The sequence below is a fragment of the Cynocephalus volans genome, chromosome 9 (genome assembly GCF_027409185.1).
Source record: "Cynocephalus volans isolate mCynVol1 chromosome 9, mCynVol1.pri, whole genome shotgun sequence".
Classification (NCBI taxonomy): domain Eukaryota; kingdom Metazoa; phylum Chordata; class Mammalia; order Dermoptera; family Cynocephalidae; genus Cynocephalus; species Cynocephalus volans.
In genome coordinates this window covers 123,023,439-123,040,269 of record NC_084468.1, presented here as the reverse complement: position 1 = coordinate 123,040,269, position 16,831 = coordinate 123,023,439, and the positions used below count along the sequence as shown (strand labels likewise).

At 39.2% G+C, this 16,831-nt stretch overlaps 2 protein-coding genes across 2 annotated transcripts in view; one reads left to right on the top strand and one right to left on the bottom strand.

Moving 5' to 3' along the window:
• NAA15 (N-alpha-acetyltransferase 15, NatA auxiliary subunit) overlaps positions 1–6,561 on the bottom strand; it is a 74,045-nt gene extending 67,484 nt beyond the window's left edge. Inside the window, exon 1 of the mRNA XM_063107808.1 lies at positions 6,219–6,561. Within this exon, the coding sequence (XP_062963878.1) occupies positions 6,219–6,272 (54 nt within the window). The 5' untranslated portion in view covers positions 6,273–6,561. The remainder of the gene's footprint in view (positions 1–6,218) is intronic.
• Positions 6,562–11,368: 4,807 nt separating this feature from the next.
• Positions 11,369–16,014, top strand: NDUFC1 (NADH:ubiquinone oxidoreductase subunit C1). Its single transcript, XM_063108204.1, has 4 exons — positions 11,369–11,486; positions 12,064–12,167; positions 13,626–13,705; positions 15,713–16,014. The coding sequence occupies exons 1-3, from the start codon at positions 11,420–11,422 to the stop codon at positions 13,683–13,685; spliced, it is 231 nt and encodes a 76-aa protein (XP_062964274.1). The 5' UTR covers positions 11,369–11,419; the 3' UTR covers positions 13,686–13,705; positions 15,713–16,014.
• Positions 16,015–16,831: the final 817 nt, after the last annotated feature.

Genomic DNA, 16,831 nt, shown 5'->3' with positions numbered 1-16,831 from the left:
AATCCTCCAATCACAGAGGCACCATGTCGGCCTCCCTGGAAAGTGAACTTTAACCAGTGCTTCAAAGAGATGGCAATTCTATTATCATGAAAAAACTAGTTTGTGTGCAATAATGACCCAGAAGGACTGCAAGGCTTTGAAATATCTACAGAATGAAACATTAAATTCAGTTCCCTATTAAGCTTTTGTCTGCTTTTCTGAAAATATAGTGTTGTCTACTATTGAAAACCAACCTGTGGTCATTCTTTTTTTAACCAGACTATCCTATTGCCTCAAATAATCTAGACAAAGAAGTGTTTTTGACTGACTCTCTTGACTCAAAAGAAACATTTCGGGTTTCTAACACAATATAGCATTTTAAAAAGATATGCTTTATCAATTATTATTACTATTATTATTATTATTTTGGACACTGGCCAGTGAGGGGATCCAAACCCTTGACCTTGATGTTATAACGCCACAATCCAACCAACTGAGCTAACTGGCCAGCCAATGCTTTATCAATTTAAAATAAACATATTTGAAATGGTGCAGCCTCTATGGAAAATGGTATGGAGGTTCCTTAAACAACTGCAAATAGATCTACCATACGACCCAGCCATCCCACTGTTGGGAATATACCCAGAGGAATGGAAATCATCAAGTCGAAGGTATACCTGTTCCCCAATGTTCATCGCAGCACTCTTTACAATAGCCAAGAGTTGGAACCAGCCCAAATGCCCATCATCGGATGAGTGGATACGGAAAATGTGGTACATCTACACAATGGAATACTACTCAGCTATAAAAACGAATGAAATACTGCCATTTGCAACAACATGGATGGACCTTGAGAGAATTATATTAAGTGAAACAAGTCAGGCACAGAAAGAGAAATACCACATGTTCTCACTTATTGGAGGGAGCTAAAAATTAATATATAAATTCACACACACACATACACACATACACACACAAACCGGGGGGCGGGGAGGAAGAAGATATAACAACCACAATTATTTGAAGTTGATACAACAAACAAACAGAAAGGACATTGTTGGGGGGAGGGGGGGGAGGGAGAAGGGAGGGAGGTTTTGGTGATGGGGAGCATTAATCAGCTACAATGTATATCGACAAAATAAAATTTAAAAAAAAAAAAAAAATTAAAATAAACATATTTGTTTATTCATACTACACTTTATTCCCTTAAGGATTTAGAGTAGAAATTTAAAAGTAAGCAAACAGTGAATTTATCACATTACCAAAAGGTTTTTACTTCTCACTAGATTTTTACAGACTTTAAAAATAATTATTTTGTGATTTCTATAAGAATATATAGTATTCAGTACTTACAGCAAAATTGCATTTTGTTTTCTGGTATACTAAGTTTATTCTAGTTTAAACATTAGATCACCTACCACATACTGCAGAAAAGGAACATCACAGCAGGTAAAACTTTGTTTCCATTTTTTTTTTTTTGTTAATATTCTAAACACATGCCGTACAAGCAAAAGTATATTAAACCCAATTTCAAAGTTACTGTCCACACTCAGTTGCAAAACTAGAATTTTGTCATATAGAAATTTAATTTAAAGCAGCTCATCTTTCATGTGCATATGAAATCTACTTGTTAACAACTCCTAATCTGAATTTCATCAGCAACTAAAGCTAACCCAAGTATCATTAACCAGTAGAAACAGCAATTTTTCCATAGGCAAAAAATCATATAAAATAATTTGTCTACAATATGTGCAGCCACTTAACAATTACTATAACTCCTTTGCCTAACAAAGAACTCCAACTCTCTCTTCCTCTTCACCCTTCACTAAAATAGTTACAAACTAAGCAGGTGAGATTAAGTGCCCTGAAAAAAAAAGCCCAAAGTCTGATTCTCACTCTAACAGTAACTGTTAAACTTATTCTCAGTCTGTTTACTTAATAAAAATGTCTCACCTTGAAAAGTTTTGAGAATTATGAAAAGACTCTAAAAAGTGCACTGTGTCCAAAATGGCATCCATTAACCACATGAGGCTATTTAAACTTAATTAAAAATTCAGTTCTCAGTCACACTAGCCATATTTCAAGTGTGCAATAGCTACATGTGGCCAATGGCTACGATATTAGAGCAGATATACAACATTTCCATCATCACAGAAAATTCTACTGTGCAGTGTTACTCTAAAGCACCTAGGACAGAGCCTGGTAAATGGTAGGTTTTCAGTAAATCACAAGTATTATCACCATGCTATGCTAACTTCTCTTACCACTTACTTTTCTAGGAAAGGAAAATTCTGTCCTTTAGACTTATAAATAACAACATAAATCATTCAGGCTAAAGTCCAAAACTACATTCATTAATGACATACAACATTTTAAGTATTTCCAACTTAGATTTTTTCCACCTCATAACGCACGTTAACATCTGAAGAACAAGAGAGAAGATAAAAGGAAACAGCAGCAACAGCAACCAACTAAACCTCTTGATTAAAAGGCATCAAGGTATGTCCAAATTTTCCAAGTAAGCTTAAGTCTAAAAAGGTGTGGATTTTGTTCTACCCTGGCAACCTCATTTTTCCTATCCTTAACCTACATCCTAAGAAAGTGAGCTTTGATAATTCCCTCAAACTATTTAGATAAACAAAAAAACATTAAAAGTAGACAAAGCCCACAGTTTTCTTATGACTTACTTTTCCAAAGAAGTTAAAACAGTGTGTTTTAAAAAAATTTTTAAAAGCTTCTTGCACATAATTCTTCTTTAAACTAAACTCCTGCATAATATATATCACATTGAATTCATTCTCCCCTTTCTCTAGACAAATTATACACAAAAAAATTATGCAGACATTTTGACCACCTATATTTTTGTTGCCAAATATGCAACAAATTGAATTTTAGATATCAACTAAACTAGATCAAGTCAGGCAAATCCACTGCAGAAACCGAAATTTTTGCAAACTGATGTGTAAACCAAGTTTCCACTGGAAAACTAATGAGAAAACCTATTTCATTATTTTGAAATGGAGGTTTCAAACTTTTAAAAAATACAAAGTAACTTCATTTCCTGTATAAGTTTACGATAAACAAGTATGGTACAATAAAGCAGCTCAAAAACTAAATACTGCTGGAGAGACATAACAACAGTTACCAACCTAGCAACATTTGATTACAAAGCATCAGAGTATACCCAACTTATACATTATCAGACAGGGCAAAAAAAGCTTAAAAATAAAAGAGCTAACATATCAAAGCAGAGGAAGCAAAAGTAATTTTGAAAAACAATACTACCTATTTTTTTGGTTGGTAATATTTCCTTCATTCTAATGCAAGAGAACAATGGCATTTTATCTTCTTCACTTTTCTTTCATTTAGTGATTTTCACATTTCTCTCATCTATACCTTATCACAATAAACCCTTTAGTACCGTAACTTTAGCAATGAACTTAAAGGTTATGCCCTACTATCACTATTACCAAAAAAAAAAAAAAAAAAAAAGTTTAAGATGCTTAACCAAAAATTGCTATTCTATAAACAGTTAAACAAACTATGGTACATCTATATCATGGAATAGTAGTCAGCAATAAAAAGGAACAAACTACTGATAAAAGCAAAAACCTGATAAAAGCAAAAACCTGGATGAATTTCAAAGGAATTCTGCTGCATAAAAAAAGGCCAAAGCCAAAAAGTTATATATTGGGTGATTCTTTTTAGTAAACATTCTTGAAATGACAAAATTATACAAATAGAGAACAGATAAGTAGTGGTTGCCAGAAGCTGACAGGAGGGAGTTGGGGGGATGTGGTTCTAAAAGGGCAACAGAAGAATCCTTTGTGCTGATGGAACTGTTCTATATCTGAATTGTAGTGCTGGAATTTACACCTGTGACAACACTGGATAGAACTAATACACACATACACAAATGAGTACAAATAAAACTGGGGAAATCTAAATAAGATCTGTAGATTGTATCGATGTTAAGATAATGAATAGTTTTGCAAGGCATTAGTGTTGGGGAAACTTAAGTAAAGGGTACAAGGGATAGCTCTATGTTATTTCTTAAACTATGTGTGAATCTACAGTTATCTGAAAATAAAGCTTGATTTTTTAAACAAGTGCTAACAACTGGGAAAATGTGAATTTGAAGTGCATATAAGACAATGTTAGGGAATGACTGTTAATGGTCTGATGGTTAGGGTTGGCCCATGGCTCACTTGGGAGAGTGTGGTGCTGGTAACACCAAGGCCACAGGTTCAGATCCCTACATAGGGATGGCCAGTTAGCTCACTTGGGAGAGCGTGGTGCTGACAACACCAAGTCAAGGGTTGAGATCCCCTTACTGGTCATCTTTTTTTCTTTAAAAAAAAAGGTCTGATGGTTATACAGGACAATGTCCTTATTCTTAGGAGATACCTGAACTTTGAACTTTTGGGGATGGAATATTATGTCTGCAATTTACTTTTTTTTTTTGGCAGCTGGCTAGTACAGGGATCTGAACCCTTGAGCTTGGGATCTAAACACCTTGTTCTTCGAGTGAGCTAACTGCCCATCTCCTGGTAACTTACCTTTAATTGTCCCATATATTGAAGAGAGAGAAGGCATATATGACAAAATGCTAAATATTAAATTTAGATACACCAAGATTTTAAAAGAAAATAAATAACAAATTTAGGTAGAGGGTTTATGAGTGTTCCTTGCACTCGCCTCTCAACTTTCCAGCTTGATTTTTTTTTTCAAAATAAAGAATGGCGGCGGGGGGTGGTAGGGGTATATCCTAAAACTATGTTACAGTCCTGCCTACCATGCCTACCAATTAGTCTTAAGGTTTTAAAATAATTGTTCCCCTAAAACTATGCTATAGACCCACCTACACTCCAATTAGTCTCAAAACAAAACACCAGTAAGGATTTCAGGGTAACTAAGAGTTATGTGGTATTGGGTGTGACTTTCTAATGTTTTTCAACATGAATTGACTAAATCTGTAGGGCATATGGATATTTCTGTAAAATTAAAGTTAGTGCAACCTGGATGATTATTTCTAGGAAAACTGGATCACCGGAGTCCTTCTATTTTTTAAACAAGTGAAATTATAATTGCAAGAGAAAAGGCTAACACACCCGCAAATTTAAATATCTTAACTTTGGCAAATACAGTTAATTCGTACATAAAGAAATGTTTATGTGAAAGGACAACGCACACACTAAATGCTAAACAAAAAATGTGCTACAATGTATTGATTATGGCGCCAAGGCTACAGGACATACCTTACAATGTAAATGGTCCCTATAAACATCAATGCATTATGGTTTAAAAAAAAAAAGCAAACTGCACACATTTGAAATACAGGAAATAAGTGAGTTTGAGCTAGCGTCAACAAGATCCATCTCAAAAGTTCTTATGTTCTCTTTTCTCTATTAAGTTTTTGCATCAGTATTAATACACTTTGATGTATAAGACAAGTCTGCGTCTAGAACGTCTCCACTAAAGGCTCTAACTTTTCACTTCCTACCGGACCGCCCCCTCGCAATGGGCCCCACCTCCCGAAGAGGGTGATGGGGTGGGGCTGTTTCCCGCTCGGAAACTAAGAAATAAATGCTTCTTCCCAACTTCAGAAAGGAGGGAACAGGGAGATGGAGGACCTGAAACTCAAGTATGCGACAAAAGGGGGTAGTCGTTTGGAAAGCTTCCTTTCTTCCACTGAACAACCTCCTTCATGCACTCCCCCTAGGTCATGCAGTGACCCCGGCCGGACGGGGACAGGTGAATCCAAAGAGGGGAGGACGATAGAGGGACGGACGATAGGAGAACCGCACTTAGGCAATGAATGGGCCGTGCTGCATCCGCACCACCTGTTCCTTCCAGGGGTGCCACCTTCCAAGGTAGTACACTACCGGCGGGGTTACCGCACCAACCCCGGCTACGACTCCTGCCCGTGTTGAAGGCCGGGCCTCCCCTCCGTTCGTTCGAGGAGAATGAGACCCGGCAGTCTAGAAGTCGGGATGTTGGGGCCTAGTCCGGAACCAGGGCCTCTGAAGTGTAAGGACGGGAGGGGGGAAGCCTCAGGTCCCTAGCGCGCAGGCCGAAGTGGGAACCAAAGGGATAGGACGAAGAAGTGCATGCTGCCTGACTACGAGGGCGGGGTCCCGGGAGGGGGTGGCTCAGTGCCCGCCGGGCCGCGGTTAGGGGTGACAGGCCCGGTTACCGGCTAAATCCTCTCCACTGCCTGCCTGGAGCCTCACACTTACCAAGATCCGCTTGAAGAGCGCGTTCTCCTTGGGCGGGAGGCTCACGGCCGGCATCGTTCCGGCTCCTCCCGCTGCTCCCGCCACCACCCGGCTCGGTCAGTCTGTTTGTCCGACCGCCGCCACTGCCGTTCCCTGGCTGCTTCAGCCTTGAATACCCCGATCCACCGCCACCACTAGGCCTCGGGCGTCGCCGTGTCGCGCTACCCGGACACCTCCTTCTCCTCGTTGTCTTTTTTCCTTTCTCACTTAACGCTGCCGCCGCCTCCCCCCTACGGGTCTCCGTCGGCGGTTCACGTGGTAACTGAACGGACCGACAGAGGCAGCCAAAATGGCGGACGCGGAGGGCTTTCCCACCCGGGTCACAGCTCCTAGCACGCAGGCGCGGTGACCTCCTTTTCCCACCTCCTCTGTCCTAGAGCTTGCCGGGAAACCTGGAAGCTGGCCTGCCTGCAGAGACGGGAGAGTCGGGACAAGCTCCGCCCATCCTTTCAGTGCAGAGCTCGGGGGGCCCGGGTAGCCACAGAAGAGTAGCAGTACGGTTGTGATGGCCTCCTCATCAAAAATAGCCTTTATGCTCCTTCCTGCGACATCTGCCTTTCGTTCGTTGGGTAGACTCTCCCAGACTGTGTGATCATAGTTTGGGCCTGAAGTGGTAAACTGCTGGTGTAGGAAGCACTGTAGGTGATCGTGGACGAAGTACCTAATTAAGAAGCAGAGGCGGAGGGGAAAATAGGAAAGGCTTCACCACAGTGGGGATTTGTGAACATATCTGGAGAGGAAGTCTGAAAAGCGTGAGAGAACTTGGCCGATTAAATGGGACTGCTGGCTGGAGTTTCGGTGTTTTGGTGAACGTTTGCTTAAAATGAGCCTGAAAAGATAGCCAGATCCGAAGTGACATATTTGCACGGACAGAGGAGCCTCTGAAGGTGGAAGTGTGTGTTTTTATTTCATTGTTGAGGCCATACAATACAGGGTTGACGACCAGACCTTATGAGTCGCTTTGCGGTAGTGGAGAGTTCAGGGCCACTGACTTCTCTAGAGCTGGCTTCAAGTTTAATATCGTGACTTCTTGAACTCCCCATCACCGGAAATCCTCAAATCTTAGAAGCCGAAGAATATCTGGCTAGGATACTAGAGAGAACTGCTCCAGTGGGCAACATCAGACTAGGTACTGAACAGGACCCCTTTCACAAATACATCTCGTTGACAGCTGGCAGTAAAACTTTTTGAAAATGGCATTTCATCGATGATCTAAAATTTTTCCAAGTCATAGGAGCCATTTTTACCCTTGGTTTTTTATTATCTCTTTCCAGATCCTGAATTCGATCTATAGCATTCTTTGCATCATGAATAATTAAACAATGTGTGCAGTAGTTTTGCTTTTAAATTTTCATATATTTTGCAGTTTTCAAATTGCTCTTCTTTAACCCTCCCTGGAAGATGGTAGTTGAGTAAGATATTTCCCAGTAGAAAAATCTGAAACTAAAACAGGTTTTCTAAGCTGCTGACTCAATTGCCCTCTCCCTTCACCTGGGTCGTAAATAAGGCCGTAGGAGTCAAATTCTGGAATTTCCTTGAACTCTGTGATTTCTCTTCAGAAATTTAATTAAGAAGATTGTATCTACTGGAAACCATGTTTTGGTCTCAAAATGTGGCCAGTTTCTTAACCTTAACTTTTATATACATATAAAACAAAAAACAACTTAAAAAAATTATTGCCCCCAAGAGGTCTCCCAACTAAACTATTAAAAGAGAAAATTTTCTTTTTTTTTGTCTTTTTCGTGACTGGTACTCAGCCAGTGAGTGCACCGGCCATTCCTATAATAGGATTCGAACCCGCGGCGGGAGCGTCACTGCACTCCCAGTGCCGCACTCTCCCGAGTGCGCCACGGGCTCGGCCCAAGAGAGAAAATTTTCTAAGTGCAGGTGATACATGCAGCTTAGCTACTAACTTGGGTTTCCAAATCTGTGGCTTCATATCCCCAAATCCCTACAACAATATTATTTGCTATGGTTTTCTAAATTTCTACTGTAAATAATATTGTATTTTTCCCTTCAGGGGAAGAAAATTTCTGATTTTTGTAATAAAGTTTCCATCAGAAGCTGAGTACATGATTAGATGAGCTAGTAATATAGACTGGCAAATGTTACATTCTTTTTGGCTGAAAACAAATAGATAGCAATTTTTAAGGCTCAGTGAATACTAATCTGATTCAACATTCATGATTCATTTCCTAGTTTATTGTTGGTTTTGGCCGCTGGCCAGTACATTATATTTCCTAGTTAAAATACACCTTCAGATAATAGTCTAACCTACTCAATCAATGACTTGATAGCCTGAATTCAACAATAAAATACTTACTCTGATCACCACTATTTGACAAATAGCGATCCCATCTACTTTGAGTTATGCTGTGAATGACAGCTGTGCTTCCAGGAAGTTAACATATGCAAAGCTATATGATGCTACTGCTGCTGCTATTAATGATTAGTTCATTCAGCTTACCTCATATACTTGAGTGGCACCATGGTCAAAATGCCCCCTCCAAAAAAAAATTAACCAAAAATAAATAAATAAATAAAATAATTTACCTTGCATACTTAATTCTACAAAAAAGATATGTAGGTAGTAAGTACTTAAATTTTATAGAAAAATATTTTTAAAAATCTATGCATTTGTCACCCAGATTTATCAAAGTTAACATTTTACTATTGCTTCTGATTTTTTTCTAAATAAAAACTTGGCAGATATGGCCAGCTGCCAAAAAACAACAGCAACAACAAAAAAATTGCAAATACCGAGCTGACAAATTAGCTCAGTTGGTTAGAGTGTGGTGCTATAACACCAAAGTCAAAAGTTTGGATCCCCATAATGGCCAAATGCAAAAAAAAAAAATACTTGCAGATGCATCAGGAGGGCCAGCCCTTTGCAGGTCCTGAATTTGATCTGTAGTATTCTCATGCATCATAAATCAATAAACATATATGTAGTGGTTTTGCATTTTATACTGTTTTCGATTCTTGCTCTTTCTTAACCCTGGGAAACGTGAGTTGAGTAAGATGTTTCCCAGTAGAAAAAGCTGGGACTAAAACTTTGGTTTTCTAGCTTCTAACTCAAATCCCCTCTCTACCTGAGTCATGAAGTTCAAATCCTGCTTAAACGAGCGTCCTGAAGCAACTTCTACCAGAATATCATAGCTATTAGCTCCTGCCTAGAATTGCTTCATCAGGATTCTTTTCACGGTGGAGTTTTACCTACAGCTGCTTCCTCCAAGTGTACAGTTCCATCAACTCTATTATGCTGAGATAATAGTGCTCATACTGCATCACTTTCCCTAAATACATACTAGTAAAAGGATACAGGGACCAAGCTCTGAAAAAGAACAAAACAACCTTTCCCAACAGCAGTACTGAAATTAGTAATTTGTTTGCTGGTTCTGTATACTGTGACTAAAAGTGGCTTCTGTTTCAACTTGTATATTAGTAAAAACTTAGTCAGGACAAGTTTCCAAGGTATGATGTAAAATGGATATACAACTGATGGGTTGCTGAGTGGACAAGAAGCCAAGAAGTTGAGAGCCAACAACTGACTCAGCACATTAGTTGGGTGGTTGGCTTACTTGAGTGTGAGTCCAGGAGGCTCAAACAAGTTTACATACTATAAAGTGACTCACAATTTAGTAGTTCGTTTAGCCATCATTTGCACGTAAAATGAACAAGAAAACATGGTACAACTGTTTTACTCCTTGGTCAATAATTTTTGGTTAAAATATAAAGATTTTAAAATAACATTGCTAAAGAAAATACAGAAGGAAAAAAAATTTTCCCAATATTTGTTTTGCTTTAGAAATTAACCTAAAAAAAAAATTATAATGCCAATGTCAAGGGTTCAGATCCCCTTACTGGCCAGTCACACACAAAAAAAATAATAATGAACCTAAATGGGGTTAGGTTTAAAGGATTAGCCTTAAAAGGTTAAAATTTATTATCTTTGTTACCTATGCATATTTTTACATGGTTTTTAGACCAGATTGAACTGAGAATTGAATGCACAAAAATCTGGTTCAATTGTGTAAGATAAAACCTATTGGTTAGTACAATATCTTTAATAGTAAAAACAAACAAGTTGTTTACTATCAGACACTTCCTAAGCTTCCCAAGGACCCTGTGGGATAGGGTTTATGTTACATATGTAAAACTGAGATATAGTAAGGTTAAGTAATTTGTCTGAAAATCATACAGATAAGAAAGTGGTGAGCAGGAGTGGGGCATTGAACTCGGTAGTTTGAATCCTAATCTATGTAGCTCATGGCATCAGGGGCCGTTCAGGCCTATTAAGTGGGCTAAGGCGGATCAATAGATCAGGGGTCTGAACACCTTAAGCTGAATCCCACCTCTGCCAGCTGTGTGATCCTGGGTCCCTCAGGGCATTTTCACTTCCAGAATAGAGTATTCTCTCTACCTCGCAAGGTTGTGAGGCTTCACTGTGATCGTGAGTGTAAACGGACTTTAGGAACTATCAAGAGGTCTTTTCAAGTATAAGGTATGTCACCTCTGATGAGTAGCTGTCTTTGAGCTTCATTTGTAAATTAAGGCTGATAATTACGGCATGTCATGTGGTCGTTGTGAAAAATGACATGAGATAGTGAATGTAAACTATACAACGGGTTGAGGCAACGTGCCTGGAACACAGAACGCTATCCTTTTTTTTTTTTTTTTTGGTGGTGGCTGGTATGCGGATCCAAATCCGTGACCTTGGTGCTATAAGGCTGTGTTCTAACCAACAACTCAATCCAAATGCTAGTTATTATTCAGCACGACACTTCATTTTCCGTTTTCTGGCTCATGTAGGAAGATTTTAGTAAACCTCTTGATGAGTGCCTCTGGGAAGGGAGTGAAAATAAACCCTCAGAGGACAGAGGAGTGAATAAACTGCCTTTTTTCTCTCTCTTTTCTTTTAATTATTTCCTTCCTAATCCCCCTTTACAAACAGAAGACTGAAGCCAGAAGTGCCAGGGAACCTTCCCGCGACTGGGATTCGCGTTAATACCCCCACGGAGCTGGGTTGGCGGAGGGGGCGAGTCACGCGCTTCCTGCCGCCAGGGGGCGCTGGGCCTGGCGCCGACTCCAGGAGAGACCTAGAGACAGAAACAGAGCCGGGGTCGGGTAGTGGGGAAGGAGGCGGAGCCCGGCCTGGCAAGATGGCGCCTTCCACGTTGCTGCGCCCCTTTTCACGGCTGCTGGCCCCCGCTAGGCTCCCAAGCATCTGTGAGTGTCCCTCCTCCTGCAGGCCGGCTCGACCCTCAACCTGCCTCTCCCAGGCGGACCCGTTCATCCGGGAGTTGGAGGCGGCAGCGGCCCGGGCTCGTCCTCCAGTGACCTTGCCTGACCCGGGGCCCGAAGCCCGCAGCCCACGCCTGTACCTACCCGGGACTCTCCGCTCCCCACCGCCCTCCGTCAACGCTTCTCCAAGGGCCTTCTGACCCCTCTTGCTCTCAGCTAATGGACCTTGCGTCTCTCCTCCCCCAACTCTGCAAGGTTGATTCTGCAAACAGGCGCAGAGGAGACACCCCCAAGGGCGCCTCTTAACCTCCCACTCCCGACTAGTCTGAGAGTCCGCAGGACTTTAAAATAGGCCTTGAAGGCGTCCTGCAGGACAGAGGAGACCCGTCCAGCTCCGCCGTAGCAAGGGGCGAGTTACTTGACCTCTCTGTACCTCTGCTTCCTTGGCTAAGTGTGTGGGGGGTATTAAAGAGATAATTAAATGTGATAATACTCATGTAAATGTTAGGCGTTTTCATACAAGGCAATGATTTACAGATTTAGAGACTCTATCCCCTTTCAGCTTCAGCGCGGCCAAAGTTCTACGTGCGGGAGCCCCTACACGACAAACCTGACTGGCTGAAAGTTGGGCTGACCTTAGGCACCACCGTCTTCCTGTGGGTTTATGTAAGTACTTTACTCCACTGTGTCGTGAGACCCCAACGTAGAGGGAAGATGAGATAGCAGTGTAAGATCGAATGTTGCTGTTAAGCAACACTCCCATACGATAGGATATTTATGTAATCGCTAATAGCGTATTTCTCCATAAGGGAAATCCCAAGGACTAAAATGAAATTACGATTTAAGCAGCATCAAAAAGTATGATGAGGCTGAAATTTCTATTATTCATTGTTACTTAGCATGACTTTGTGAGGAATGGCAGTTTCACTGAATATTAATTATACTTTATTTCTTAATGAGAATTGAGGCAGATTGGGGTTTTCTGAAGGCACCTTTTTCAGATGCCTGGGGGTAAACCAGCTGTAACAAATTTTTCAAATTAAGTCCCATTAGACTCCTTTTGTCTGTATGCCAAATGCTTTACATGTAAACATGACTAATTTCAACACCACCATGTGATAGGTACTGTTATTGTTGACCCTTTACAGATGAAGAAACACACTTGGAGAAATTAGTTTGCTGAACCCAGTTCTCCCTAACTTCAGAGACCATATTATACCGTAGACCACTGTGAACAGTGCCTCTCTAGAGATAAAATTATTTTGGGAAGTTGACTCAATGTATCTCTTATATTAGTATTTAAATTTTTTGTTTCATAGCTAATGGGTTTGGGGCTTCTTCACTGTCCTCCACTTCCAGCTCTAAAATGTCTTATTTTGGATTTTCTTATTAAAGTGGTTCAGATATTTGTCATGGAAAGGAGTAACAGATGTTACTTGAAATTTGACAGGAATAACTAATACTTTTCAATAATGTTTGCTATAATGAAATTTCATACACTCTTAATTTAAAGTTTTTCCTAAAATCAGCTTGGTTGCTGCTGCGAGCACTAGTGATTGAAATTTTATCTTTGATTGCTGTGAATGTCATTTTCTGCCAGTCGTTCTTCCAGTTGCGTATTCTGTCAGACAGTGGTTCTAAGAAAGTGGCTGTCCTTCATGACATCTAATTAATACACAGATGATTAGTTGGTCAGAGGATTGGTCATTCACTCACAGTATCACACTTCTAAGATTAGAGGTATAACACACATATACCAACCAGTGTGGACTCATTTAATAACCAACTTCTGCTGTGTCATGTTGTTTTAGCCCCTTTGAGGTAAGGCATTATTACATTTCTTACCCACTAAATGAAGTAATCTTTTTGGCAGAAGTTTCATTTGAATTGTTAAGGTTGCCTTCTCAAATTTAAATGTCAGATTGTGGTGAACAAGTGTATACATACCATTCATGGTTTTTGGACTTTGGATCTCTTCGCCTTTTATTTCTAACAAGAGTAGTTGTAATTATTTTAATCTATGCTTATTCCTCTTGCAAAACATTAAGTATCATGAGTTAGACTCCTCCTCTTTGAGTTGTCAAAAAGATTACATTTCTAATTTTAACTGTTAACTATTTGTAGCTCATCAAACAACATAATGAAGATGTTTTAGAGTATAAAAGAAGAAATGGGTTGGAATAAACTATTGAAATACCAATAGAGTAAGTATACAATTTTATAGGATGATTAGATTATATAAGCTAATCTGACCTCTTTTTAAGTACTGTATTTTGGTTGTTTGTTTTTTAAGTTAGCTTAATACTTTTAGCATACATATTCCTGTCTGTGACAAATTTATGAAATTTTTAATACCTTGGCTCAAGCATCTTTTAGCATAATCATTTTTTTTTTTTTTGTGACCGGCTGCCCAGTGAGCGCACCGGACATCCCTATATAGGATCCGAACCCACGGCGGGAGCGCTGCTGCGCTCCCAGCGCCGCACTCTCCCGAGTGCGCCATGGGGTCGGCCCTAGCATAATCATTTTTTTTTTTTTTTTTTTTTTTAAAGATGACCGGTAAGGGGATCTTAACCCTTGACTTGGTGTTGTCAGCACCACGCTCAGCCAGTGAGCAAACCGGCCATCCCTATATGGGATCCGAACCCGTGGCCTTGGTGTTATCAGCACCGCACTCTCCCAAGTGAGCCATAGGCTGGCCCAGCATAATCATTTTTAATCATTATTCATTGACTCTGTGTTCAAAGAAAGTTATGTTTAAGAATGAAACCATCCTTGCACTATTAGATTTAAGAAAATAATATAATTTTTTTTTTTCTGGCAGCTGGCCGGAATGGGGATCTGAATCCTTGACCTTTCTGTTATAACACCACATTCTAGCCAACTGAGCTAATGGGCCAGCTGCCACCAAGGGAGGAACAAGAATGAAACCAAAATTATATTATTTTAGGTTGGCTGGTTAGCTCAGTTGGTTAGAGTGCAATGTTATAAACACCAGGGTCAAGGGTTCAGATCCCCATTCTGGCTAGCCACCAGACAAAAAAATAAAATTGTATTATTTTCTTAAGTTTGATAGTGCTTTATACATTGCCTATAGCACTTATGACCAGTTGTTCTTATTTGTCTGGGTGATTCTTAGTATCTGTTTGGCATATCCCATTCTTGAGTGTGAATTCCACGAGAACAGGAACTTGTCCAATCGTCATGTGCTTAGCAAGTTGCTGAATGCCTGGTCCATCTAGGAGTTTAATATGTGTAGAATGAGGGCCAGCCCGTGGCTCACTTGGGAGAGTGTGGTGCTGACAACACTAAGTCAAGGGTTAAGATCCCCTTACCAGTCATCTTTTTTTTCTTTTCTTTTTTTTTTTAAAAAAAGTGTAGAATGGATGAATGTATAAAAGCAATAGATTTTTAAAATTATTCCTAGAGACAATATTCGGAGAAGGGGCAGTAGATTTTTAAGTATTTTTCTGCATGACCATTTTATTATGATTGTCACTACAACTAACATCCAATTGGATAATTCCTAATAAAACCTACCTGTGAACAAGATAGCATGCTCTGCATGGTATATGATTTAAAAGAGTGAGTTTATTGTATATTTTGGTTAGAATGCCAGCTGATTAATATATATATTAATCCTTTTGTAAAGTAAAAAATCACTCTTAAAAATCTCAATTTTCATGGATTAGGTTGATTAAAGTAGGTAACATATCTGCAGGATAATAAACATAGTGATCACAAACTACACTTTGTTTTACATATTTAATAACACTCAAATTCAGCTCTTTAGGTTTGATTATCCAAATATTTGGCTTCTTTTTTTAAGTTAATATCACCTTGCCCATTTCACTACTCCAGTCAGTCAATTGAGAGATAAAAATGAGCTGGCCAGTTAGCTCAGTTGGTTAGAACATGGCCTTGTAACACCAAGTTCAAAGGTTTGGATACCCTTAGTGACCAGCTGCCCAAAGAAAGATAAAAGTGAAATAGGCATATAAGTCAAAACCAGATGGCTTTTGCTGCTCTTTCGTAGTTCAGATAAAAGAGATTTTGTTAAAACTTAAATAAAATGAGGTATTGATACTCTTGTGGATTTGTTTTCTAGACTTTCCCTGATGCTCTAAGATGAATTATTCAGAGTGGATAAATTTTAATATTATATTTGCTGGTTAATGCTATAGTTTTATTTTTTTTCCTCTTCCTTATAGGTATGCTCCATACAGTGATTATAGCAGTTCCTCTGGATTCATCAATCTCTTGAGTTGTAAATGTGAGAGAAAAAGTTACATGTTAGAATATGTCAAGTTAGCATTTGTGTTTTACATCATTAAATGAAAGAAAAAACTTCTAGTCTTCAGTTAATACATATTGTGACAATTTGTAGAAAATGTCAATTCTAAGGTACATTATTAGAAGTATTTCAGTATGGAAAGTACTACTGATCAAAGGGTCAGTGGTAATTAAGGACACGTTGGTAATAAAACTTATTATGGAAATGGGTTAAAAAAAATCACTTCTGATGGATTTACTCCTTTTATCAACTCTTTTGTTTTTTGTGGGGTTTTTGGGCAGCTGGCTGTTTTGGGGATCCCAATCTGTGACCTTGGTATTACAAGCCTGTGCTCTAACCACCTGAACTAGCTGATCAGCCTTTTTTTAATCAACTCTTAATTTCTCTTTTTTCTTCTCCCCCTTTAGCCCTGAAGCAGATTCTAATCAACACTAAGTTTCTAATCACAATACTTATTCTTTAGTATGTCAAGGAGACAGAACTACTTTATTACTCAAAAGATAAAAAAGCCCAAATATTGTTTTATTCTACAGGAGCCCTTTTGGTAAGTCTCAAAGTAAAAAATGAATCCTGTTAGAGTTTCTTCTGACTCCATTTCCTTGAATTTGAATGATTTTCATTTGGGTAACTTTTTTCTCACTGTAATGGTAACATGAAGTTTGTTGTCCCTTTTTGATAATATGATTTTCATCCAGTGGTTTGGCAAACTCTTGATTGTTTAAAAAGGGGGGGTATAATAGACAATTTAAAATATACTTCATTCCTCCCTCATCAAAACCCTTTCTTAGACACAGTTAACTCAGTTGGTTAGAGCATGGTGCTGGTAACACCAGGGTCCAGGGTTCAGTCCCTGTGCTGGCTAGCTGCAAAAAAAAGTCCTTTCTTGTGAATTATTTAAAACTTATTTATACGCCACTTCATTAATTTATAATTTAAGTACTTAGTGTACCATACATTTAAAAATTTATTATTTGTATCTCCAGTCTGATGTTAAGTGGAAAAGTTCGTTGCCTGTTATTGGTTTTGTATGTGTTGG